The 27422-nt window shown below is 35.1% G+C and overlaps 1 protein-coding gene, 1 non-coding gene and 1 pseudogene across 2 annotated transcripts; 2 read left to right on the top strand and 1 right to left on the bottom strand.

Moving 5' to 3' along the window:
- Positions 1 to 624: 624 nt before the first annotated feature.
- Positions 625 to 2548, bottom strand: LOC110911431 (annotated as a pseudogene).
- Positions 2549 to 2697: 149 nt separating this feature from the next.
- Positions 2698 to 2768, top strand: TRNAG-GCC. Its single transcript has one exon. It is a non-coding gene; the product is annotated as a tRNA-Gly (tRNA).
- Positions 2769 to 8221: 5453 nt separating this feature from the next.
- Positions 8222 to 26397, top strand: LOC110911421 (protein TOPLESS). The gene is made up of 25 exons (XM_022156031.2): positions 8222 to 8403; positions 9828 to 10007; positions 10107 to 10220; positions 10580 to 10738; positions 11165 to 11342; positions 11441 to 11564; positions 13324 to 13430; positions 13531 to 13699; positions 15311 to 15420; positions 15509 to 15578; positions 16838 to 16911; positions 16999 to 17094; positions 17517 to 17612; positions 18685 to 18812; positions 20014 to 20248; positions 21537 to 21698; positions 22748 to 22852; positions 22950 to 23096; positions 23188 to 23298; positions 23791 to 23970; positions 24082 to 24210; positions 24655 to 24750; positions 24847 to 25035; positions 25754 to 25923; positions 26036 to 26397. The coding sequence occupies exons 1-25, from the start codon at positions 8324 to 8326 to the stop codon at positions 26253 to 26255; spliced, it is 3429 nt and encodes a 1142-aa protein (XP_022011723.1). The 5' UTR covers positions 8222 to 8323; the 3' UTR covers positions 26256 to 26397.
- Positions 26398 to 27422: the final 1025 nt, after the last annotated feature.

Here is a 27422-nt window from a genome sequence, read left to right as displayed (position 1 = left end):
TAAGGGCGATTCGGCCATATAAAATGACCGAATTGCCCTTCTCGTGAACAGAAAAAATGGATGAAGTTAACCCAGTGGACTAAAATGGCAACGCTGAAACCTTTTTGGACCCACAGATGAAAAATGAAACCTTTGGACTAAACTGGCAAAATGACCCAAACTACAAGGACTAAAATGGCGTTTAACTCGGGTCTAGCTTAAACATGTTTGAATCCGTTGCGGAGTGAACCAGGAACACCACACAGTGAGGTTAACCTGATAGTTTTATGGGTTGATCTGTTTATCTTAATGAATTTTTCAAGTGTTGTTCTTGTGTTAAAACTCAATCTGATTAGGTATCTTATTTACTAACCTAGGAATTAAGCGATAATAGGTACTGGTTATGTAAGTATACCAATGTATTATACACATTTATCTGTTCTGTGTCAATATTGTATTCTAGAAGTTTTGTGCTTTCTAAAATAATTATGATTCTTCACAAAATGAAAAAAACTCGACAACAATAATGTAGATACGTGAAAAGAAATCCATAACCTTTTCGTGAACTTACAGAAAAAATATTAAAGGCGAAAAGTTGGATCTAGTCAAATCTGCAAAAAAAAAAAAAAAAAAAAAAAAAAAAAAAAAGCAAACACATGAAATTATTCGTCATTTCATTAATATAGTCGCACAAATTTATGGTTTTTTCTATAAAAACTATAACATAGAAAGCTAGCATTACCATATATTACTAGGATGGTGCCAGATGCCGCGCGTTGCGGCGGCGATATCTAGGTTTTTTATAGTCGGCGGAATTATGGTTGTTTACGGTCTTAATGCATTTTCGGGCTTAACACCTACCTTAAAAGTACAGTAGCGAACTTTAGAGAATCTTCAAACAATCCCAGCCACCTAAAAAAAGGAAAAGGTTAAAAAGTTGTCCATAGAATGCCAAGGTCTACACATTGACAATTTCAATAGCATGCAGTTATACATATACGAACATGGCATTCTAAATTTTACTTATTTAAAAGAATAGGATATATAACGTACAAAATCCATTGTTGAAGTACTTAATCTGGATGAAGTCAGAATCAGAAATACCTAGATATAGAGGAAATAACATATTAGTAATGTGAATAGATGTCTTGTAAGTTCAGTTGTTAAAAGCTAAATTGTATTTGACGAATTCACACAAATTAAGCCTTCATGAACACTGTACATAACTTAAAACACTAAACAATCTTCTAATGTAGCGATTCAACCAAAAACTTAAATCTTTAACTAACCCTAGAAGTTAAAATTTCAAAAAACTATTTATACATTGTAACCTATATGCAGCCTAACCAGTCCCAAAAGAAACATAATTACATTTAGCCCATAAATAGACATACATTACAATTGACAACCCACATTCATTACACCGATATGGCCCTTATCCAAAATTGCAAAGATAAAAAAAAGTGTATAGTTGATATATTGTAGATATACAAATTATTATCAAATTTTTGAGTGCTATAAAATTAATAACGCACCTGTCAACCCTTCATATTGAGTGGTTCCTTATGATAATAGAAATTTTTTTTCGACTTTTATTTGGTAATTTAAATAACAAAAAAAAAGTTTACCCCAAGTCCCAGTTAGTCCCAACTTTCAAAATTTGATTCAAATCACCGCAAAGGATGTCCTCATTTTTCTTAACTGCCCCCACCTTCATAGTCTTCTTTTCCCTTTTTAAAATTCTTAAACAAATTCAAAACCCAAAACTGAAACACCCCATTCTTTAATCATCTGCAAATCTCATGGTGCAATCTAAATTAGATTCAAAAGTCACTCAAACCAGGACCGACCAATCATGTATATTGTGGGAATTCCATTACTGTATTACCCTTTTAGGTCAACGTAATATAACAACTTTTGTTAAGAATTAGAAAGTAATATAAAATGTATAATTTAAGCAAGAAAATTGGGGGAATTCCATTACGGCAATTTCCCTTTTAAATGACCGTAATGTAACATATTTTGTTAACAAATTAAAATAAAAAATAACAGAACGAAACCCTAAAATAATCCCCAAATAATTAAAACCAAAATTAGGGCATAATTCACAAATAGTTGTACAACAAAACATGAATAAACAATAATCAGCTTCAGAATACCAACAAATCGAATAGCATGCGTACCAGAATAAGATCAAACAAAGTACCCTGATCGACTTTCACAAAGTCAGAATCAAAGGATTTAAGATCCTCTTCAGCGACCTCTCGTCGCTATTCGGTGTCTCCACATGTTTCTTACAGTATTCGATAACCTTTGAGAGGATCTTACTGGTGACGTTGGGCAGAGGGATGCTGGTGTCAGCACAACCGTCTTCGATCATGTGCTTGATCGTCTGAGACTCCACCGCAACAACCTCGTCAACCACGAATGTTTCACCGTCGGAGCTTCTTAACACGATGGTTTTTGATGACGACATATGAAGACAAAAGAGAAGAAATTGAGACTAACCTAATGAGAGGGGCAATGGTCGTAGAAATGAGAGGAGAAGTAGAAAGATGCAGACATCTCGAAGGAAAAAAGTCGAATAGAAGCAAAAGATATAAGAAAGGGGTAGGTGGTAAGAGACAAAAGGGTAAAATGGTAATTTGTCGGTGGCACCGACATTTATCTTTAAGAGTATATAAATTTATACATTGTCCGTAAGCCTGTTAACAGCAAGCACCAGTGGTCTAGTGGTAGAATAGTACCCTGCCACGGTACAGACCCGGGTTCGATTCCCGGCTGGTGCATATAGTTTTTTGGAAACAATGAAACTAACACTATTTTTTTGTACTTAAAAATTTACACCCTTTTTTATTAGATTTTTACCAAAAGCAACTTATATACGCCTATAATACCTCTAGATTGTGGTCAGATCGAGTAATGTTTATTAATAAGAATCGTTTACTACGTGAAACATGTATCGGGCTGATAGGAAAATCTAGCTCTTCTCTGGATTGATCTCTTGCAATTGTACTCCTCATGTACCAACGTTGTTGACCATCTTTATAGTTAGGGATTGAATAATTAATTGGATCTATATGATACAAACCAATGTTTTAAAATCTGGTTTTTATACCGAATTGGATTTGGCTCAGAAACTGTTCAATCGGGTGAATCGGATGGTTCAACCAGGTGTACCGGACGGTTTAACCGGTTCTACCAGACGGTTGAACCGGTATAACTGGCCGGTATAAACCGGTTTTTAAAACATTGATACAAACACACACATTGTCTTTAAAAATAGATGGATATTAAGATATAACAATATAGTTGTCCACTTCAAATGGTAGCAATAACAACTCTAGATGCATTAATTGAAGAACAAACTATCATGTAGGTGTATTACACTAACAATTAACAAAGTATCACGGTAGATAAGAGTACAACTTAGCAATTTTAGTGACGATATATGAATTTAGGATCATATTCATCATTAAAAAATTAAATAATAATACTAATATAGTCGGTCTTGACCTTTTTGAGTCCATCAACTTGTTTTATATACGTTCTTTTAACTTCTTTCAGATACTAGGACGGTTTTGGTTGTGTGGAAGACCATGAGTCCATGATTTACTTGATGGACCGTGGGATGGGGCCGTTGGATGCTGACTATGGACCCATTCGTAAGACGGTGCTTATTTTCAGTTCAAGACGCTAAATATAATAATAAAACAAATTAATGGTTTGAAGTATTTGTTGATTAAAATATAAAATGCTACTAAGTTGTAGCTTTTCTTCTAAACATTTTTTGGCTAATAACTTGATCTTAAATTAAAAATTATTTTTTCATTGCTTTATCGATTTAATTTTTAAAATTGTGTTTTATAGTGGTTTAACATTTGTTTTAATTTAATTTAAACTCACATCAAACATGTTGATCTTACGCCTTGTCTCTCGCACCAACTAATAGTATCCCTTTTGTTTACAAGGAACCTACAAATCGATTTTTGGTTGTTCAAGTAAAGAACTCTTGAAGGTTATAATCCTAAAATAAAAAGTGAAGAAAGATGGAGGGTTAAAAGTGGCAAGATGGATTTAGTTTTAATTAGTTGTTTGAATGCTTATCGAGTCAGTTAGTATGTTTATCTTTTAGTTTTTGCATTCCTAGTTTGTAGGCTTTGAATTATGGTAGGTCTAGGATTAATGTAGTTTAAGTGTCATACAAGTAAATTAATTCTAGTATGGGTAGGATAGGATGTTTTTGTTTATTCTATATAAAAGGTCATCAGGAGGTCGTAGGTTTTATGCATGCAAGTCAAGGTTTAATAAATTTAATTTGTTTGGGTCCATTCTATTTGTTCTAAGATTATAGCATTCGTTCACTTCATCTTTATTTTTGTGCTTTTATTTGGGTTGAAGCCAACAACTCTTTACTCTTTCGGGGGAGGTTATCTATTCTTAGATTGCTCCCACCCAATAACGAGTTAACGACATGAACTTTTGAAGAGAGGAAGCAAAATATGTTGGATAAAAAAACAAAAATAGATAATAAAATAACACTAGTCCATGGTAAACAGAAATAAGGATAAAAAAAGTTAACATGAAATAACTAATTATAAAGTTAACATAAAGTAACAATCAATAACGGGTAAGTAAATACAAGACAAATTTTGTTGAGTACGTTTGTTTGTTTGTTTTAGTGTAAAAAATACATCGCGACTATTTGGATGGTATTAATGGTTCTTATAGGATTGTTTTTAGCGTAAAATAATACATCGCTAATATCTTTAATTGATATGCTTCACTTTGTTTTTTTTTCTTTGTATCATTTTATTGTTGTTGCTGCTATTGTTACTGTTGTTATTGCTATACTTAGTAAAAATTTACCAATGTATCCTTATGTCCAAGTCACATGCCATACTTAACCAAAAAATTTAACCTAGCTAGTGATGAAGGACGTAAGGTGTAATGGATTTTTCAAATAAATGATTGTGACTGTAATTATTCAAGTTAAAGGTTATCCATTGCAATTTGATACAAACATAAAGGACGAAAAGTGTAATTTACCCTATTATGTTATATACCTCTTAATAGATAGGCTTGAACCAGAAATTAGAGATGTTTTCATAATATGGCATCAATATAGTCTTTACACGTTGAAAGATACCATTTCCTTAGCTTTGAAATTGGATGCAAATGAAATCATCATCATCATACTCTAAATCCCACCAATAGCAAAGCTAAGGTAGGGTCTGAGGAGGGTAGATGTAGACAGCCTTACCTCTACCCCGTAGGAATAGAGACGCTGCTTCCAGTGAGACCCCCGGCTCGATTGTAGTTTTGTATCAAGCCTTGGACCTAAGACACATAACACTCAAACAATCGGGACAGAGACTGATTGGTGCATGTACCCCCGTATCTTTCAACTATCAACGTCACCACATGATGCATTGATTAACCATCCGCCGCTTTTAACGATATTTTCACGAAATTAGTAAAATAACGTTAAACTAGTACCATTTCAATTTTGCCCCCTGAGCGTCCACACATATATACATTATATGTGCACACCGCAAGCGGGGCAAATGGAATGAAAGATCTATTTTCTTCTTATGATCCAAGTTATTCTTTATAGGATGCTTTCAAGGTATTTGATATTAGTGATTCAATGGAAACGGAAGGGTAATTAATCATAATGTTTTAAAAGAAAATGGAAAAGATAATAAGATTTCACCTAATGTGTTTGATGAAATGACTAGTAGGTTTAAAAATGAGATTCATGAAACTATTGATGAATGGGAATTAAAAATCCGAAATGAATCAATGGTTAATGTTCAAGATTCAGTAGATGTACAAAATGATGATGCAATGAACAAGTTCGAAAATAAGATTCAAGAATTGTTTGGGAGTAGTGATGCAAAGGAAAATGGTAAAGATAAAGATAATGAAAGTAATCATGTTTACGTTGATCTTTTTAATGATGCACATGAAAAGGATCATACTAAATTACTAATGAATGTGTTGGTGTATGTAATGATCTTTGTCTTGATACACCTAGATATGATCAACATGTGAATGGTACCTTACTACCTTAAATCAAGATAGGAAGGTTGATATTGTAGTGATTGATAAGGCTACACGGTATGGGGTCGTCCCCCTACCGTCTTGGTCTGTTGCCGATTGCTACACCGTCCCGCCCCCTCCGTCCCCGTCCTCTCCGCCACCAAAAGGACGTTTGCGACGCGCACAAAAAAACAAAAAAAAAAGTGGGGACCATGTTGGATCATCCTCCCTTAGAGGACCATCACCATACCCTCTAGCCTAAGGAGATAATGAAAGGGATATTAGTCCATGTGCGTGTACTTGATGTAATAGACATGGATCAAGAGGCAACACAACTGAGAAACACAGTTTATGGGTAAGTTCAATTCAATTTCTAGTTACACGACCAGGTTAAACTGGGTGAGTATGTTCCTAAGAAAATCCACCAAAATCAACCCTTAAAAATGACTTCCTCAATAATGAAAAGTAGATGATGTGTAAAAAATGATTAAATCCATCCCCTTAAACGACTATTTAGATGGTATAAGTGCTTCTTATAGGATTGTTTTTAGTGTAAAATAATACATCGCTAATATCTTTAATTGATATATTTCACTTTGTTTTTTATCGTTTTATTGTTGTTGTTGCTACTATTGTTATTGTTATTATTATTATTATTATTGTTATTATTATTATTGATCTAATTATATTATTATTATAGAGATCAACATTCCTTATGAGTTTTGTGAACAATAATCAGTTAGGCAACGAAGGTCTATCACGTGGCATGTTATCCTTTCACCTTTTTAATCAATACGTAATTTTATGATAAATACAAGGGGAGAAATTCACCAGGGCAAAAATACGATAGATACAAGATATAAAAAAGGAGTGAATGCTTTCTACTCGAGCTCCATCACGAACTATTTACATATTTACATTAAAACCCAATCAAAAAAAGAAGGATTCTAGTAGAATAAGTATGACACAAAGATAACGTATAGCCTGGTAGTAAGGTGTGTTGTTTGCAGTTGTTAGGTTATGGGTTCAAATCTCTCTACAACCAGATTTTCGAGTGTGGTCTAACACGAACGAGACAATGAAAATAGTCACTTGCAGAGTGACTGAAGACCATTGGAATGGAGATTGAATGACCATGAGAAGTTAGATAAAAAAATAACTTTGAAAGGTACAATAGGGTTTTATAAAACATTTGGTAATGAAACCAAACTTTGAATGAAATGTTGAAAATTTATTTTATTTTTGATTGGTAAATTACTAAATTTATGAATAGACTAATGATAAAACGGCCAAACATAAAAAGTTGCTCTTAATAAATAGAGCAACATTTCATGTATTTTTTGGTCACTAGACTTATACATATTTTCTTTTCTGAAACCATTATACTTTTCAAAGATTGTTGATTTAAATTCCACTATTATAAATTATGTAATTGGGAATTTTTTACTATGTAAAACATTTATGAAAATCAGTGGCGAAGCTTGACCCGAATGATTTTGGGTTGGAGGGGGGGGGGTCGAAAACGTATATACCCAAAAATTTATATACGAAAACTACATATATAACACTACTAAGCGAAAAGTTCGGGGGTCGGACGCCCCCTGCCCCTTCTATACTTCGCCCCTGATGAAAACAATAGTATCGCTCGAAAATTTTGTATTATATGAGCGGTGAGCCCGTTCACCATAATGTGACTCCAATAAATATAGTGATATACATAAGACGTTTACATAACCGTCTACCCCACAATTTCTTTAAATTATCAATTCACTAAATATAAATACAAATACTTTATACGATTTTTTTTCATATAATTTTCTCAATTCTAGTGGTTTTTAAATATCTTTTTCCTAACTAATTTTACTTTGAAAGTTGAAGTTTGTGGAAGCAACAAATGTATTCTTTTTATCCAACTAATAATAAATAAAGATAAAACAAATATTTTTTTTCTACCGTCCAACAGAATCAATCACGAAGACTATCGGGACACCCACTGGACAAACGGAGAAATCCGAGAGTAACCCAAGTCCACCACCAATTGCGGGGAAAACTGGGTAATCCACCCACCCGTAAGCACGACAGTAAAATTACTAGTAAAATCCGTTTGACTCAAAATCCAACCCAGGTTTCCTTGCCCACTTAGATCATTGGAAAAAAATAAAATAAAAATAAAGATAAAACAACTTGCTCAACTTATTTGGGTAAAGCCGACCCTGTGTTTCTTTTCTTGCTTTCTGGGTTTTTACAGATCTGAACCCTAACTTCACTAGTTTTCATCTTCCCCATTTGACCCACCCCAATGTCGTCTCTCAGTAGAGAGCTTGTGTTCTTGATCCTGCAGTTTCTTGATGAGGAAAAGTTTAAAGAAACTGTTCACAAGTACGTCTTTCATTTTTTATTTTAGTCCTATAAATAAAGTTTGTAACTTTTAATGTTCTTGTTGCTGTTCTTTAGTGTTTATGTAAGTGTTTGGATGTGGGTTTTGAGAGTTATTTCATGGTATTGAATGATTCAAGATTTTAGTGTTTGAGTTTTTTTTTTTTTTTTTTTTTTTTTTTTTTTTTTTTTTTTTTTTTAGGAAATGCCCTGATGAAATAAAGGGTTATTTGACCTAAACAAGTTGCCCATAACTGTAGAAATTGAGTTGCAATTATTATATGAATTAAAAAAAAGGGCAAATTGGAAAATAATAATCCCATCTTTCTTAAATTGGCCGATAATAATCACAAGTCAGTTATTAGCCCATAATAATCCGACCTCATCCAATTTTTTTGTAAAATAGTTTGCCGTCAAAATAAGCTTAACGGAGTTAAGTGTTTTTCCGAATTACAAACCAATGTTTTAGAGCTTTTGATCAGAACGAGGATACGAGTCGATTGATGTAAAACTTACCTCGAAATTGTGTTCGAAATGGCTTGAATTTTTTAATTGGAAGTTAAACACCCGAATTGAAGCACCGTTTTCGTGGGTTGGGGTAGAGGTGTACAAATCGGGTTTTTTCAAGAACCGGTTTCGGTTATTAACCGAACCGGTTTTTTTCACCCAAAACGAAAACCGTTTTTTTTTATAACCGGTTTCGGTTACTAACCGGTTTTTCAAGTCCAAAACAATAACCGGTGTAACCGGTTAGGACCGGTTTTTAACCGGTTATTGCCAAAAAAAAACCGGTTTTTAACCGTTTTTTTTTAAAATGGTTTCGGTTATTAACCGGTTTTTCAGATCAAGATTAGTAACCGGTCACAAACCGGCGGTTCGGTTATAAAAAAAAACCCGGTTAAAAAAAACCGGTTTCAGTTTTTTTCCCGGTTTCGGTTCTAAAACCAGTTTTTTTGTACACCTCTAGGTTGGGGGCAGTATTTTGAGGTAAGTTTTACATCAATCGACTCGTATCCTCGTTCTGATCAAAAGCCCTAAAACATCGGTTTGTAATTCGGAAAAACACTTAACTCCGTTAAGCTATTTTAACGGCGGACTATTTTACAAAAAAATTGGACGAGGGCGGATTATTATTGGCTAATAACTGACTTAGGATTATTATCGGCCAATTTAAGAAAGATGGGATTATTATTTTCCAATTTGCCAAAAAAAAACATGTTTGAGAGTTATAATATGGCATTGCATGATTAAAGACTTAAAAATGTTTTAGTGTTTGAATCTTTTACTATAAAGGAAATACCCCAAAACTGTTTGAATTGAGCTTAAATAATTTATTTTAAAAAGTTATGTTATATGGAATTATAAATACATTTTTTTTTAATTTATGTGTGATTTTCTTTTTTATTTTTGGTTGGGATTTATTATAGGTTGGAACAAGAATCAGGGTTTTTCTTTAACATGAAGTATTTTGAGGATGAGGTACAAAATGGGAATTGGGATGATGTTGAGAAGTATCTTTCGGGTTTTACGAAAGTCGACGATAATCGGTATTCGATGAAGATATTTTTCGAAATCAGGAAGCAGAAGTATCTTGAAGCATTGGATAAGTAAGTGTGTTTTTTTTTTTTTTTTTTCTTTCCGAATTAGTCAAATAAATGATTAATTATGAATCTTTAAAACATAAATGTATCGAATTTTTTTGTTAGGCATGATCGATCGAAGGCGGTGGAGATTCTTGTAAAGGATCTTAAAGTATTTGCTTCATTTAATGAAGAACTTTTTAAGGAGATAACTCAATTATTGACATTGGAGAATTTTAGGTACTTCAAATTTTGAATTCTTAAATATTTGAAGAGTTAATTACTGTTTTCGTCCCTGTGGTTTGTCAAAGATCACTACTTCAGTCCATTAGTTTAAAAATTGCGATTTCAGTCCCTGTGGTTTCACTTTCGTAACCATTTCAATCCATTATTCTGTTAAGTACAGGGACTGAAATGGTTACGAGGTGGACTGAAATGGTTACGAAAGTGAAACCACAGGGATTGAAATCGCAATTTTTAAACTAATGGACTGAAATAGTGATTTTTGACAAAACACAGAGACGAAAACAGTAATTAACTCATATTTAAATAAATAGAAATCTAGAATGAATTTGATGTCGGTTTCTTTTATGTCGAAGGGAAAACGAGCAATTATCAAAATACGGAGATACAAAATCAGCTAGAGCTATAATGTTAGTTGAGCTCAAGAAGCTTATCGAAGCAAATCCCTTGTTTCGCGACAAATTACAGTTTCCTAACCTTAAAAATTCAAGGTTACGAACTCTAATTAATCAAAGGTGAACATTTATTAATTTTCATAATCATAAATATGGGGAGTAAAGTACAACGGATGGTCCATGTGGTTTACCAAAATTTTGGATTTGGTCCCTAGCTTTCCAAAAGTGCACGGATAGTCCCTGTGATTTGCACTTTGTAACGCATTTAGTCCCCAACATTGCCAAAAGTACATGGATGGTCCCTGTGGTTTGCATTTTGTAACGCATTTAGCTCCTAACTTGAACCTACTGAAACCTTTAGACTTGTTGGGTGGGGACTGATTGCGTTACAAAGTGCAAACCACAAGGACCATCTGTGTACTTTTGAAAAGCTAGGGACCAAATCCAAAATTTTGACAAACCACAGGGACCATCCGTGTACTTTACTCTAAATATGGACGGTGGTTTATGTATTTTAGACTAATATTATTTATTTTTTTGTGCAAGTTTGAATTGGCAGCATCAACTTTGTAAAAACCCGAGACCGAATCCTGACATCAAAACGTTATTCGTTGACCATTCGTGTGGTCAACCGAACGGTGCACGGGCCCCATCACCTGCAAATAATCCATTGCTTGGGCCATTACCTAAAGCCGGAGGCTTTCCTCCTTTAGGTGCACACGGGGTTCGTAATTTTGTATTGTGCACTTTGTTTGTTTTGACTGTTTTGGGATGTTGACTAAGTTTCGATAGTTTTGACCAAACTGGCGTATAAACCTGCAGCCGTTTCAACCTACACAGGGTCCTGTTCCAACCCCGCTTGCCGGTTGGATGTCTAATCCGCCTCAAGTAGCTCATCCGAGTGTTTCCGGTAGTGCAATTGGTCTTGGTGGGCCATCTATTCCAGGTCATTTTGCTATCCTATTAACGGTTTAAATCAGATAATTAGTTGTAATAAAAAAAAACATGTAAGAAATAGGGTGTGTTTTGATGGTGTTGAGTGCTTGAAAGCAGTAATAAAAACATGAGTAAATTACGTTTTTGGCCCCTGTGGTTATATCACTTTTACTATATTAACCCAAAATAAGAATTTTTAACATATCTGCCCCCATGGTCTCTATAACTAACTATTTTGGCCCCCAAGTCTAGAGATCATGGGGGCCAAAATGGTTAGTTATAGAGACCATGGGGGCCAAAATGGTTAGACTTAGGGGCCAAAATGGTTAGTTATAGAGACCATGGGGGCAGATATGTTAAAAATTCTTATTTTGGGCTAATATAGTAAAAGTGATATAACCACAGGGGCCAAAAACGTAATTTACTCTAAAAACATTTATCTACCCTTTGAAAATCAATTTTGTTGCAACTAGTATCAAACTCACTATCTAACCCCTATGGCACTATTTAATAATTTTTTAGAAAGGAGTAAACTGCCATTTTAGTCCCTGAGTTTTTGTCCAAATTGCCATTTTAGTCCAAATAGTTTTTTTTTCTCCTCTGGGTCCCTGACTTTTACTTTTTCTTGCCATTTTGATCACATTGTCTAATTTAGTCTAAAAACCAGGTTATAATCAGGGGTATTTTTGGCATTAAATTATTATGAGGTTTATATATTATGTTGTAAACTACCCTTGGTTATCACTACACAACAATTATGCCAAAAATACCCCTAGTCATAACCAGATTTTTAGACTGAGTTAGGCAGTGTGATCAAAATGGCAAAAAAATGGAAAAGTCAGGGACCCAGAGGAGAAAAAAAAACTATTTGGACTAAAATGGCAATTTGGACCAAACCTGAGGGACTAAAATGGCAATTTACTCTTTAGAAAGTTAACTGTACTTACATATATTTTATTATTTTTCAAGTAATATTATTAGACTATTAGTGTACCCTTTGATACAAACTGAAAATTTAATTAATGGTCTCTTTTGAACACTATTAGAACTATTTAGAAGTGTTTTTGCTGCTTGGAGTTGTAATAATTATTAGTCAGTGTTGAGTGTTTGGCAAGTTTTAATAGATAAAATAGTTGTAAAGCAGTTTTGGGTGGAAACCGGAAAGTAGGTATTTTTAGTTCGGTTTCATATACGCGGGACCGGGTTGTCTAGTTTTTTTTTTTTTTTTTTATTTTTTTTATTTTTTATGAATAGTAAACGTGTTCATTATGATTAGATAAACAATACTATTACGATAGTAACCTAAAGTATGTTATCCAAACACTAATAACTAGATTTTTATATTTAGGAAAAATTACAAGTTTTGTCCTTTATCTTTATACCACTTTTCAGGCGGGTGTCCTTTTTAACGAATGTTGACTGACGGTGTCCTTTACTAGGTATTTTGTTGCAAGTTTAGTCCTTTACACCCAACCCAGTTAAAAAACCCTGTTAATTGTTGGGTGTAAAGGACTAAACTTGCAACAAAATACCTAGGTAAAGGACTAAACTTGCAACAAAATACCTAGTAAAGGACGCCGCCTGTCAACAATTAACAAGGTTTTTTAACTGGGTTGGGTGTAAAGGACTAAACTTGCAACAAAATACCTAGTAAAGGACACCGCCTGTCAACATTCGTTACAAAGGACACCGCCTGAAAAGTGGTATAAAGATAAAGGACAAAACTTGTAATTTTTCCTTATATTTATTTATTTCTTTTAATTTTGCAGCTGCTTTGAAGCATCCAAGAACTCCAACAAATCCTTCTTTAGACTTCCCAACTGGAGATTCCGATCATATGAGCAAAAGAACAAGGCCCATGGGCATAACTGAGGAGGTAATCTAATTTAAAATTATATATATATTTTTTAAATATTTATATTAGTTTATAAGCATTATATTAATATTTTTTGTGTCTATTTTGTCACATTCTTCAGGTAAGTTTACCAATTAACGCGTTGCCCGCCGCATTCCAAGGGCATAATAGTCATACGCAAGCTTTTAATGCACCCGATGATTTGCCGAAAACCGTTGCACGAACTCTAAACCAGGGTTCATCTCCTATGAGCATGGATTTTCATCCGGTTCAACAAACATTACTCTTAGGTAATCAATTATTTTGACGTTTTGTAAATGCCTAAGTTACAGTAAATAGAAACTTATTTCAAAGAGTAAATTATGTTTTTGGCCCCTGTGGTTATATCACTTTTACTATATTAGCCCAAAATAAGAATTTTTAACATATCTGCCCCTATGGTTTCTATAACTAACCATTTTGGCCCCTAAGTCTAGATATCATGGGGGCCAAAATGGTTAGTTATAGAGACCATGGGGGCTAAAATGGTTAGACTTAGGGGCCAAAATGGTTAGTTATAGAGATCATGGGGGCAGATATGTTAAAAATTCTTATTTTGGGCTAATATAGTAAAAGTGATATAACCACAGGGGCCAAAAACGTAATTTACTCTATTTCAAATTTAATCACCAGACTCAAAAGTTCGTTACTTACGTGCTGACTTTACGAAATGTTGTCCTTTATGTTACAGTTTCTCATCATTCAGTGTCCTTTTGCCCTAACCCACTTAATTTTTTCTGTTAACTCTTAACACGTGCCACTCACATGAGGGCGTAATTGTCATTTCCCCCTTAATAACTTAAAAAAAAGTTACCCATGAAACTTACAAGAGGAAGATGTATTTTAAGTGAAAATGACCATTATACCCTCAGGTGAGTGGCACATGTTAAGGGTTAACATAAAAAAATTAACTGGGTTAGGGCAAAAGAACACTGCATGATGAGAAACCCTAACATAAAGGACATCCAGTGTAATTTCGTTTGTTAAAGGATAACGCCTGCAAATTTGCTCAAACTTAAAGGACGTAAAATGCAATTTACCCTATTTTTATAAGAACATTGTTTCATTTCTTTGGCTTTTGTCAACTAGCTAGTTGCATTAAATAGAACAACATACTTGGATTTCATATCTTTTTTGAGTTATACGTGGTTATTAGGCTATAGGGTGTGGTCATGACCCTCATGCCGGGGGGTTTGGCTTCGCGCCACCCCGCCACATAAGCTCCATGGCGCCCCACCCCCACCCCGCCTCCGTTAAAGGGGGTGTTGTCGATTGATTCCGTCAAAGGGTTAGCGCGCACGAGCGGATGAAATCAAGGGGCCCAACCAAAAGTCAACCAATCAGTTTTTTTTATTTATCTTTTTTTAATATAGTTAAAAGGGGCTTTATAAGGGGCGTTATTCCACACCGTGTAAGTTAACGATAAAGCCCCATGCTTATGTGTTGTCTACGTGACGCTTACGTGGCGTAATAAAGCCCCTAGGGCTTTAAACCACACCCTCTAGCCTCATGGTCATCATGACCCTCCACATCAGCTCCATGTCACCCACTTCTAATCCATCATCCAAAACCACTACCCTAAGGGCATGGTCCTGATCCAAACCACTATTCTCTTATTTTAATTTATTTTTGTTACATGGAAAAGAAAATATTGAAAAAAGGAAAGGAGGCTCATGGTTGTGATGGTCTAATCCATGCCAACCATGGTGGATGAGGCAAGGGGTGGTGTAGCAATCCATTAATGATCCTACGTGGCGATTGATGACCCAATCCATGCCCCCCCCCCCCATCCTTAAAACCACTACACTTAAACAATTTTGACTTGATATTGACATTGTGATTATATAAATATGATGCACTAGTTGGAACAAATGTGGGCGATATCGGATTGTGGGAAGTTGGTTCTCGGGACAAATTGGTTCTTAGAAATTTCAAAGTTTGGGATATCAGTGCATGTTCGATGCCTTTGCAGGTTCGTTTTTCTTATAAATTCATCCATGTGTCTTTTGATACCTTTTGTTTTGATATTTGTACTAATCTTTACGTTTTATTAAATTTAGGCTGCTCTTGTAAAAGACCCTGGTGTTTCTGTGAACCGTGTAATATGGAGTCCAGATGGTTCGCTGTTTGGTAAGTCCTACTATATTAGTGTATTAGTTAGATATGGCAATTTCGACCCATTTATTTGTGTATGGGTCGATAATCAGTGGCGGATCTTGCCCGTTGAACGTCCCAGGGCCGAAAGACACGGGCACTAAAAATGCCCGGGCCGAACATAGTATATATAAAAAATTTCGATCAAAATGCGGAAAATTAGCACTACGGCCGAAAAACTTGCCAGGGCCGTGGCCCTGGCACGGGCCTTCTAAGAACCGCCCTTGTCGATAATATTTATGTTTTTCCATGCATGAAATGTCCTAAGTCGTTTTATTCAAGAAACTAGCGATTAATTCACCGATTACCTGATAATTAATCAGTGGGACAAACTAGCGACCGATTAATCCCGATTTTTCCAACACTGGTTTTTCCCATGGGATGCATAGAAGTATTTTGCAATTTCATGTATATGTTCGTCTAAAAGTTCAAAATTTTATTTAGAGTTAATTGCCCGGATGGTCCCTGTGGTTTCACGTTTTTTCACGTTTAGCCCCCACCTTTCGGAAATAGCAGGTATGCTCCCTACGGTTTGTTATTTTGTTACTCGGATAGTCCCCTGAGTAGATGCCAATTAGTTTGGAAATATCAGGTATGTTCCCTACGGTTTGTTATTTTGTTACTCGGATAGTCCCCTGAGTAGATGCCAATTAGTTTGGAAATATCAGGTATGCTCCCTACGGTTTGTCATTTTGTTACTCGGATAGTCCCGTGAGTAAATGTCAGGGGACTATCCGAGTAACAAAATGACAAACCGTAGGGAGCATACCTGATATTTCCAAACTAATTGGCATCTACTCAGGGGACTATCCGAGTAACAAAATAACAAACCATAGGGGAGCATACCTGCTATTTTCAAAAGGTGGGGACTAAACGTGAAAAAACGTGAAACCACAGGGACCATCCGGGCAATTAACTCTTTTATTTAGTATCATATTTTACTAATTGCCGATAAACACAATGAACATTGTGTATTGATAGGATACACACCAATGATGTTCTATCTTTAGTTTATTGAGTAGGTATGAATGTATTATGATATATTTCATCTTTAGAAAAGATACATATGACATCATAAAATTTAGAAGGATGTATATATGAAATTTTGAACTTTTAGGGATATAATAAATCCCAAAATAACAAGTTCTTTTTCTTTCTACTTTTTGTTTGCGCTAAAAAGAGACGGCACATATTATATTCTAATCGATATCTTGTTTCGTTTTTCATATGAACAGGAGTTGCATATTCAAGACACATTGTACAAATATATTCATATCATGGCGGTGATGATGTTAGACAACATCTAGAGGTTTGTTTGTTTCTTTCCTTTCATACATACACATCATATTTTTTATATAGTTACCTAAACTTACCGCCTTTATTATATTTGTTATAGATTGATGCACATGTTGGCGGAGTTAATGATCTTGCATTCTCTCATCCCAATAAGCAACTTTGTGTAATAACATGTGGGGATGATAAGACAATCAAGGTTTGTTTGTCACAGGAAAGGGAAATTTACGAAAATGTCATTTGACCAACGTTCTTTACGAAAATGTCACGTTCATGCGTCCGTGGGAGGAGTCTGTGTGTCACCTTGAAGAGTCCATGAACGAGGAGCTGACACGTGTCCTTTCAAATGTTGAAGAGTCCATCCCCGACGCATCGCATGCCTCCCCCGACGCATCCCATGCTCTCCCCGACGCATCCCATGCCTCCCCGACGCATCCCTTGCATCCGGACGCATCCCATGTGGAGGAGTCCGTCCATGGACGCATGAACGTGACATTTTCGTAAAGAACGTTGGTCAAATGACATTTTCGTAAATTTCCCCACAGGAAATGCTTATAGTCAAATTAAATGTATATAATAATCGTTAATTATGCTAATAGTCATGTTTATATTGTTTCATAGGTATGGGATGCTGCAACGGGTACACGACAGTACACTTTTGAAGGTCATGATGCTCCAGTATACTCCGTATGCCCTCACTATAAAGAAAATATCCAGGTAACTAATATATGGCAAAATGGTGGTTTTGTCAACATGTCAAAATGAGTAATTTTGTGTATGGGTTGGGTCGGTTTGAGTTAACCCATAAATCCTTTTGTGAAAATAACCGTTTTTATATAACAATTTGTGTGTATGTTACAAAACTTGACGTGTATTTGGAATTATTTGGTTTAGGAGGTTTTAATTTGAGTAAATTACGTTTTTGGCCCCTGTGGTTATATCACTTTTACTATATGCCCAAAATAAGAATTTTTAACGTATCTGCCCCCATGGTCTCTATAACTAACCATTTTGGCCCCTAAGTCTAACCATTTTGGCCCCCATGGTCTCTATAACTAACCATTTTGGCCCCCATGATCTCTAGACTTAGGGGCCAAAATGGTTAGTTATAGAGACCATGGGGGCAGATATGTTAAAAATTCTTATTTTGGGCTAATATAGTAAAAGTGATATAACCACAGGGACCAAAAACGTAATTTACTCCTTTAATTTTATAGTTAAAAATACACTCTTTGGAAGTCTTCTTTTTAAACGATCATGGCGGCAAATACGAAAACAAGAATTATATTTGTATTATAATAATGTAGTTGCTTGAAATACATGATATCGAGATTTATATTTTATACATTAAAAATACACTTTGGGTGACTTTCAACCCGTTTGGCTGGCAATAGGTCACCTGTATAAGACACGATAAGACTTCACTTGTTTAATTAAAAGTACACTACGTGATTTTTTACTATTTAATAAATGAATAAAAATAAAAGGCTAGGATCCATCAATTCTTCTTCTTGGTACATAAAACATACAACTGTGTTATAGACATGAGATATAATTATATAAAGTAGTTAAACGAGTTGTATTCATGTTTAATACTTGTATTATTCGCGTCGTCAGAGACTTGTTAAACACGATAAGACACCTGCCTTTTGACCACTTTCCTTTTTAGCTAGCTTTTGTGATTTACCGATTTAACACATTATCGATTACTTAGAATCGAATCATTCATAGGTAAAACCGTAAAAACAAATTTCCATCTTTAACTGATTTTTTTATTGTTTTTCTTCAGTTTATATTTTCAACAGCTCTTGATGGGAAGATAAAAGCTTGGTTATATGATAACATGGGATCCCGAGTCGATTATGAGGCGCCTGGTCGGTGGTGCACGACAATGGCATATAGTGCTGATGGAACGAGGTTTGTTGCATTTGGTGTTTTGGGTCTATTTTTTATTAGTATTTTTTTTTCTTTTTGAGTTTAGTTTTTTTAACGAACAAAACTGATACCGGTATGGAAAAACAGCTTTTAATTTTGTTTTTTTTAACGAACTGAACACGCGCAGATACCCTTTTGGACATACTTTTTAACTATTTTTTTCGTTTGCTATAACGAGTGCACCGAAACCGACCGAGTTTCTATCGCTTTTACGCTTACATTTGTTATTTACCTTATTGTTTTATCTTTTCTTATTATTTTGATGCTCAGAACCGAGCTACGACACAAATAACATTAACACATTTAGATAACATTTTGTTTAATTTTACAAATTTATTTATTGGTTGTAATGGTGTGCCGGCGCAACGCGCGGGTGACCAGGGGCGTAGCTTATTAAGTGCTCGGGGGTGTACCCGCCCCCTCCAATGTTTCGGTTAAAAGTGTATAATTTTCGATTTTTCGTCCGACAATTTTAAAATTATATAGGATCGCCCCTCCAATTATCTTGCCTAAATATTTATACAAGATATAAATCAACGTAAAGTTTGTTACCACTTTAAATCTTAAAGGTCGTCGGGCTGAGTTGTAATTTTCCGTCCAGGTTTCATTTATCTCGTACCATTATATATATATTGGTCTTTTGTTTGTTAAACAATATTTAGTTTTTTATATGTAAGAACGGGTGCTCTGAATAAATGAAATTTTTTTAGTTTTATTTGGAACTATTAGTATTTGACCCGAATCGAATAGCCGGCCCGACCCAGAACATAACGATAGGAAAAAAATTGGATCCATGACTTTACGCCCCCTCGAAACTTTTGCTCAAGCTCCGCCACTGCGGGTGACTACGACCCTAGTTTGTATAGTTTAAGTAATTTTTTTTTTATTTGAATGCCATGATTTAGGAGGTTTTATGAATTGAAATAACACTTTTTGGATTGTTTTCCATGTTTTGACCCATTTGACTGTTCCCTGTAAGCAATATTTTTTATTTTATTTTATGCAAAACCCGTTGGATAAAAATAAAATGAACCTACCTATGCATAAGTAAATCGGTCGAAAATGCCACCTTTAATCCGGATTAACGACTTTTGAGTTAATTTGAACCTTCATATATTTCGCCTTTCGGGTTGTAACATCTGTTCTCTTTTTTTTTTTTTTTTTTTTTTGATAAAATATTTAGGCTTTTTTCATGTGGGACAAGCAAAGATGGGGAGTCACATATTGTGGAATGGAATGAGAGCGAAGGAGCAGTGAAACGGACGTATCTCGGGTTCCGTAAACGATCTTTAGGTGTTGTTCAGTTCGATACAACCAAAAACCGATTTTTGGCAGCTGGTGATGATTTTGCTATCAAATATTGGGATATGGATAATACTCAACTTTTGATGAGTGTTGATGCTGACGGAGGTCTTCCGGTAATAAACTTTGTTTCATAATAAATAGTTGAGTAAATTACATTTTTGGCCCCTGTGGTTATATCACTTTTACTACATTAGCCCAAAATAAGAATCTTTAACATATCTGCCCCCTTGGTTTCTATAACTAACCATTTTGACCCCTAAGTCTAACCATTTTGGCCCCCATGGTCTCTATAACTAACCATTTTGGCCCCCATGATCTCTAGACTTAGGGGCCAAAATGGTTAGTTATAGAGACCACGGGGGGCAGATATGTAAAAAATTCTTATTTTGGGCTAATATAGTAAAAGTGATATAACCACAAGGGCCAAAAACGTAATTTACTCTAAATAGTTTTTGTTGTTTGTATAAACAACTGATGCATCTGATTTTTTGCTTATATAAATATATATAGAATGATCATATTTTGTATAAACAAATTATTACAAACTGCAATAAGACTGGTATCCAAGGGGCAAAAGTACATAAATACCCCTTGGCTTTAAGTTATTAGAGCGAATTTTATTCTCATTTTGCAATTGTTTCTTTTATAATGTAACGAAAATCTTTTTGGTCATTTGCCTATTAATTCCTAAAATAATGAATATTTGTTAAAAACATCTAAATATTTCAACTTCTAATGTGTTAGATCTAGGGCTGCAAACGAGCCGAACGTTCAGCGAACTGTTCGGCGGGAAGTTCGTTTGTGTTTGTTCTATTAATAAATGAACGAGCACGAACAAGAAATTTCATTTGTTTAGTTAAATGAACGAACATGAACAGAGACCGTGTTCATTCATTTATGTTCGTGAACGTTCAGCAACGTGTTCGTTTATGTCCGTTTGTGTTCGATACTTCGATAGTTCATTAGGGTTTTTAATTATTATATTTTATTTAAATACTTCAAAATTTAGACAAATAAAATATTTAATAAGTATCCGTGGATTATATATCCTGTTCACGAACACTTGTTTGTGTTCGTTTGTTTTCATTTTTTGTGTTAATGAACATTAGTTTGTGTTTGTTTGTGTTCATGAACGCTTGTTTTTGTTTGTTATCTAAAATTAAGAAACGAACACGGACACGAACATGTTCATTTCCTTAACGAACGAACACGAACAAAAAATCTCATTCGGTAGTGTTCATGAACAGTTCGTGAACACATATTCATGTTCGTTCGGTTCATTTGCAGCCCTAGTACTTAGATACGATTACCCCCCCCCCCCCCCCCCAACTTCTGAAAAACTGTTTGGTAGCTCATTTTTTACGAAGTCTAATCTGTTGTTGATCAATTTATTAAATGAAGGGAAGCCCACGCATCCGGTTTAATAAAGACGGTGCGCTGTTGGCCGTTTCTTCCAGTGATAATGGAATCAAGATCTTGGCAAATTCTGACGGTCTTAGATTGCTTCGCACTTTCGAGAATCTTTCTTATGATGCTGCTTCAAGAACCCCCGAAGCTCCAAAGGTAAGTCAAAACAAGTTCGGGCTGAAACAAGTTGGGTTGACCGTTGACCATGTCATTTTTTTGCCCAATTCAAACGTTTTTTGTTATAAACGTTTAATTTTTGTCAAAGTTAAAAAGTTTATATATTAAATAAAAGAGTAAAGTAAACAGTTCGTCAGTTTACCAAAATTTTGGATTTGGTCCCTAGCTTTCGAAAAATACACGGATGGTCCCTGTGGTTTGCACTTTGTAACACATTTAGTCCCCAGCCGACAAATCTAAAGGTTTTAGCATGTCCAACGCATAGTTTTAAGAAACGGTTGAGGCGTGCGCCTCGAGGCGAGCCTCAAGGCGAAACGGCCAAAAAACGATTCTGAGGCGCGCCTCAGGGGGTTTATACTGTTTGTGCGCCTCGGAGGGGCTGATGCGCTAAAATGGCTGCGCCTCAGGTGCGCCTCAGGGGTTTTAGATATTTGTTTTTGATGTTTTTGCGTTTTTGTGTCAATTTCAAGCAATTTATGTCTTTTTTATATGTGTTTTTGATTATTTTAATGAATTTGATGATGAATTTAGTTAGTATTACTTTTTATAAGATATATAATATTTATATATATTTTTTAATTCCGCCTCGGGCTTACGCCTCGGTTCGCCTCGAGGCTTACGCCTCGTGAGGCGAAGTGAAAACGCCTCGAAACTCGTTTCCGTTTTTTAAAACTTGTGTCCAAGTTAGGGACTAAATGCGTTACAAAGTGCAAACCACAGGGACCATCTGTGTACTTCCGGAAAACTAGGGACCAAATCCTAAATTTTGGTAAACCACAGGGACCATCCGTGTACTTTACCCTAAATAAAATTAATCTAGTTATTAATAACATTCTTTAGTCGAAATGGATAAATAGAGAATTTTATTGTTTCGAAACGCTAATTATACATAAATTCCCCCTTTTTTTTTAACTCGACCCGTTTAGGATAAACACAACCAAGATCGACCCGTTCATAATGAAATAGGTTGAAATTGCCTCTTTACAAATACCTTATAATTTTTTTTTGTATGATTATATAATATGCAGCCTGCTATAAATAATGCAATATCGGCCGCCGCCTCTGTCGCTCCTACTAGTGCTGGATTAACCGAAAGGGTTGCCTCAGTCGGCTCTATTTCCGGAACGGTCAATGTTCGTGTTTGACTTAGAAAAATATTCACACAATTTTTTTAACTTGTACTATCGCTATTTGTTCATAGTTATAATATATATATACTTTTTTTTTCAGAATGGAGATACCAGAAACTTAACGGATGTGAAACCGAGAATTACTGAAGAACCGAACGACAAATCGAAGATTTGGAAGCTTACGGAAATAAGTGAATCTTCTCAGTGTCGGTCACTGAAGCTTCCGGAAAATATGAGAGTAACAAAGGTGTGTTTAGGGGACGGGAATTCTTTAGTTTATAATTTTGTAATAAAATTGGGTGGATATTGTATTAATTTAATTATTTTTTATTGTTTAGATATCGAGATTAATATATACAAATTCAGGAAATGCCATATTGGCATTAGCATCAAATGCCATCCATTTGTTGTGGAAGTGGCAACGTAACGAGCGTAACTCAAGTGGCAAGGTAAGATTGATGCTTATTAAGGGTGTTTATGTTTTTTTTTTTTTTTTTTTTTGGGGGGGGGGGGGGACTGATTATGTGTTTATTTGTCTTTAGCATTTGGATGAACTGATTAAACTTCTGATTATCTTATTATTAGGGTCAAATTAATCATTTTTTGATAATTAGGTTCATATTACCTGCAACAAAACTCATTATCTAACGATAAAATGAATTTACCTATTTACCCTTTTTTAAATAACTAGTGGGTTACTACCCGCGCTCTGCAGCGGATTCGAAACGTAGATAAAAATAAGGAAATCGCGAGAGTTAAAGTTGATTGATGTTTTAGTTAAGGGGCTTAACATGTCATTATTAAATTTGAGGGGCTAAACATGTCATTATTGAAGTTCAGGGGCTAAAGTTGTTTATTTTTAAAGTTCAAAGTTGAGGGCTAAAGTTGGTTAATGCCAAAGTTGAGGGGCCAAATAATTTCTCTCAACCCTTGATACGCAGGCAACAGCGGGTATTTCACCGCAGTTGTGGCAACCATCAAGCGGGATTTTGATGACGAATGACGTGGCGGACATGAACCCTGAAGAATCAGTGTCGTGTTTCGCTTTATCGAAAAATGATTCGTATGTGATGTCAGCATCAGGAGGAAAGATTTCTTTATTTAACATGATGACATTCAAGGTATTGTTAATTTGTTATTTTTCCGTTTTTACCCCCTCTAGTTTTGCAAATAGTGATAATGTTTGACTTTTGAGGTCAACCCGGTTGACGTTTTGAATTGGTCAAATGCAGACGATGACAACGTTCATGTCCCCACCGCCAGCAGCGACATTTCTGGCTTTCCATCCGCAAGATAATAATATAATTGCTATCGGAATGGATGATTCGACAATTCAAATATATAATGTTCGAGTTGATGAGGTAAAATATTACATACACGTTACATGTTTTTTTATGACGGTGGTAATTTCTACGCCTTGACTTATAAGTGGGTCGATTCGAGTTATGTAAGATCCCTAACGGGTCAAATAGGTAAGTAAAAGTTGACTAAAAAGAAATGGGTCAAACAGGTAAAAATAAACAAGCTTACGTTTGGGTTTGGGCTCGGCTTGTAAACAAGTTTAAATAAGCTCAGCTCGTTTACTAGACACCTTTAAATAAAGGGTAAATGTTGTTACATGTAAATAAAAACTAATATTACACCAAGTCTCGACGAGCCTGACGAGCTTCATATGCCAGGCTCGGCTCATATCAAGCTTTTTCTCGAGCAGCTCGCGAGCCCGCTTGGCTCGTTTGCACCCCTACGTAAATCACCAGACTAACTTTTTTTTTCTTATTTTGAATTATTGTTTCTTTGACACGAAGGTCAAAAGCAAACTTAAAGGCCATTCGAAAAGAATTACGGGTCTCGCTTTCTCTCATGTGCTCAATGTTCTCGTCTCATCCGGTGCAGATTCTCAGGTCAGTAACATTTTCTTGAATCATAGCTGAATCTTAATAAGAAAAGTTTCAAGTTTTTTTTTTTTTTTTTTTTTTTTTGAAATAATCTTGTTTTAGATATGTGTATGGAGTTCTGATGGATGGGAAAAACAAAAGGCGAAATACTTGCAACTCCCGTCTGGTAGGGCGACAGCTGCACAATCGGATACGCGTGTTCAGTTTCATCAAGATCAGACCCATTTTCTTGTTGTACACGAGACGCAACTCGCTATATATGAAACGTCAAAACTTGAGTGTATAAAACAGGTGAGAATTTGATTCTGCATCTTAAACGAGCCAGCTCGGCTCGGCTCGTTTCTTTTATCAAGCTGAAAAGTCAGCTCAGCTCGTAAAATGTTCGAGCGCTCGAGCCAAATCGAGCCGGCTCGATAATTCTTTTATTTATTTTTATTTTTTTTACAAATATTAATAACATAAAAACCAAAACTAAAACTAAATATTAGACTCTATTATTATGGGCCTATGATCTCAGTTAGGTTTCTAGGGTTACTCGTAATTTCTATATATTTTAACCTAATTATTCAATAATATTAATTTAGGTTTCTAGACTTTGACTCCTCAAATTATATAAACTTTTAAAGAATCTAATTTAAAAAAAAAAAAACTTTGTAAGTAACTAATGCATTGTATATGATTTTGGAAACTATATTATATTATTATAATTATTTATTTAATTAATGGATTTATAAGGGATTTTAAGCACATGAATATTACTCATTTGGCTTGTTCGAATAAATAGAAACCTAAAACTGACTGATTTTAGGTAAGATTTACACTTTGGGCGACTTTTGACCCGTTTATCACTAGTTCGATTTTTACCCAACTTTTTAATTTAACGTTTTGATATTTTAAATAACCGCTTTTAGGTAAATGGGTCTCAATTGTCATCTCATTATTTTATCATGTTCATCTTGTCATTGACATTATGTTTTTTTTTTTCTGTTAAAATCGTTAAATTCTATAGTGGGTCCCACGCGAATCATCCGCCACAATATCACACGCCACATATTCATGCGATAGTCAACTCGTATACGCATGTTTCTTGGATGCAACCGTGTGTGTCTTCACCGCTTCTCACTTACGCTTACGGTGCCGCATCAATCCATCCGTTTATCTTTCCCCTTCGGTTCTCAGGTAAATGTTATTAAAACACAATTTTAATACTTTGACTTGTTTGACCAACTTTCTACAACGGTTTTCAAATCGTGTTTTTTTTTTTTTTTTTTTTTTTTTTTTTTTTTTGCAGCAATCTGAATGTGCACCCGCACCCTATGGTGATCGCTGCTCACCCACAAGAACCGAATCAGTTTGCGTTAGGGCTTTCAGACGGGGTGGTTCATGTGTTTGAGCCGCTCGAATCAGAAGGCAAATGGGGGGTCCCACCACCGGCCGAAAACGTTTCAACTAGCAACGTAGCTGCCACGTCACCTGCACGAGGCTCGGGGTCGGAACAAGGGCAGAGATGACTGTAGTGGGTCCCGCAACACGAGTTTTTTTAAAACACTTGTTTTGCATGGGAGGGAAGCTTTAAAGATTTAGATGTGTTGTGTTGAAGTAGTAGATCTAACTTGGTGTAAGGTAAATGTTGAAATGATTCTAGGGTTTTTATTGTGAATTGTGTTTTTTTTTTTTTTTTTTTTTTTTTTTTTTTTTTTTTTTTTTTTTTTTTTTGCTTTTCGGTCGTGTAATCCGGATGGAAAAGTGTTTGATTATTAGAAGTTTTTTAGATGGTTTAAAAGTGTGCTTATGTTGTATCAAAGTATAAGTATTTAGATGCAATTTTTGTTAATATAATCATTACTTTACGGGTTTGTGTTGGCTTGTGTGAGAGCTTCGCAACGAGCTATACTGTGTCCAAAATGAAGCTAAGATGAATGAGATAGCTATGTTTGAAGTTGTGTGTTTGGACTGCAAAATTAGAAGAGAACGAGTTAAAATACGAGCGAACCTTTTAAGGATATTTTTTCTTTAAAACAAGACTAGTGTTGTGGCTTCGACGATGGGTGATTTGATGGCGCACTTGATGTGAAATCACTAGTGGCGTGGTGCGATGGGAGATTTGATTGCGCACTTGACACTTTGCATCGTTGGTAACCGTCTTTATGTTTTGTACAACCCTTTAAACACCTGAAAACACACCACATGGATTACAATCTCCACCATTCTTTTTTTGGTTAAACAACTACACCACACGGATTATAATCCTTACTGTCCATTTTGAAAACCGATATTGCACCTCTATCTTTATCTACACAACTCTTAAGGTATGTTTGTACAACCTTTCAAACACCTTAAAACACACCACACGGATTACAATCCCCACCCTTTTTTATACACAACCGCTACACCACACGGATTATAATCCTCACCGTCCATTTTGGAAACCGACATTGCACTTCTATCTATATCTATACAACTCTTAAGGCATGCTGTACAACCCTTCAAACACCTTAAAACACACCACATTTAAACAATCTCATTTTTATACACAACTACACACGGATTATAATCCCCACCGTCCATTTTGGAAACCGATATTGCACCTCTTATCTTTATTTAGAGTAAATTACGTTTTTGGCCCCTGTGGTTATATCACTTTTACTATATTAGCCCAAAATAAGAATTTTTAACAT

This window comes from Helianthus annuus, chromosome 2 (assembly GCF_002127325.2).
Source record: "Helianthus annuus cultivar XRQ/B chromosome 2, HanXRQr2.0-SUNRISE, whole genome shotgun sequence".
NCBI classification, from domain to species: domain Eukaryota; kingdom Viridiplantae; phylum Streptophyta; class Magnoliopsida; order Asterales; family Asteraceae; genus Helianthus; species Helianthus annuus.
This window is presented reverse-complemented; position numbering and strand designations above follow the sequence as displayed.

Excerpts from the sequence above, each read along its gene's own strand:
- LOC110911421 (XM_022156031.2), top strand. The coding sequence starts at position 8,324 with ATGTCGTCTCTCAGTAGAGAGCTTGTGTTCTTGATCCTGCAGTTTCTT. Across the intron at positions 17,095-17,516 it reads GGGATGATAAGACAATCAAG|GTATGGGATGCTGCAACGGG; the intron begins GTTTGTTTGTCA and ends ATTGTTTCATAG. Across the intron at positions 24,751-24,846 it reads CATCCGGTGCAGATTCTCAG|ATATGTGTATGGAGTTCTGA; the intron begins GTCAGTAACATT and ends ATCTTGTTTTAG.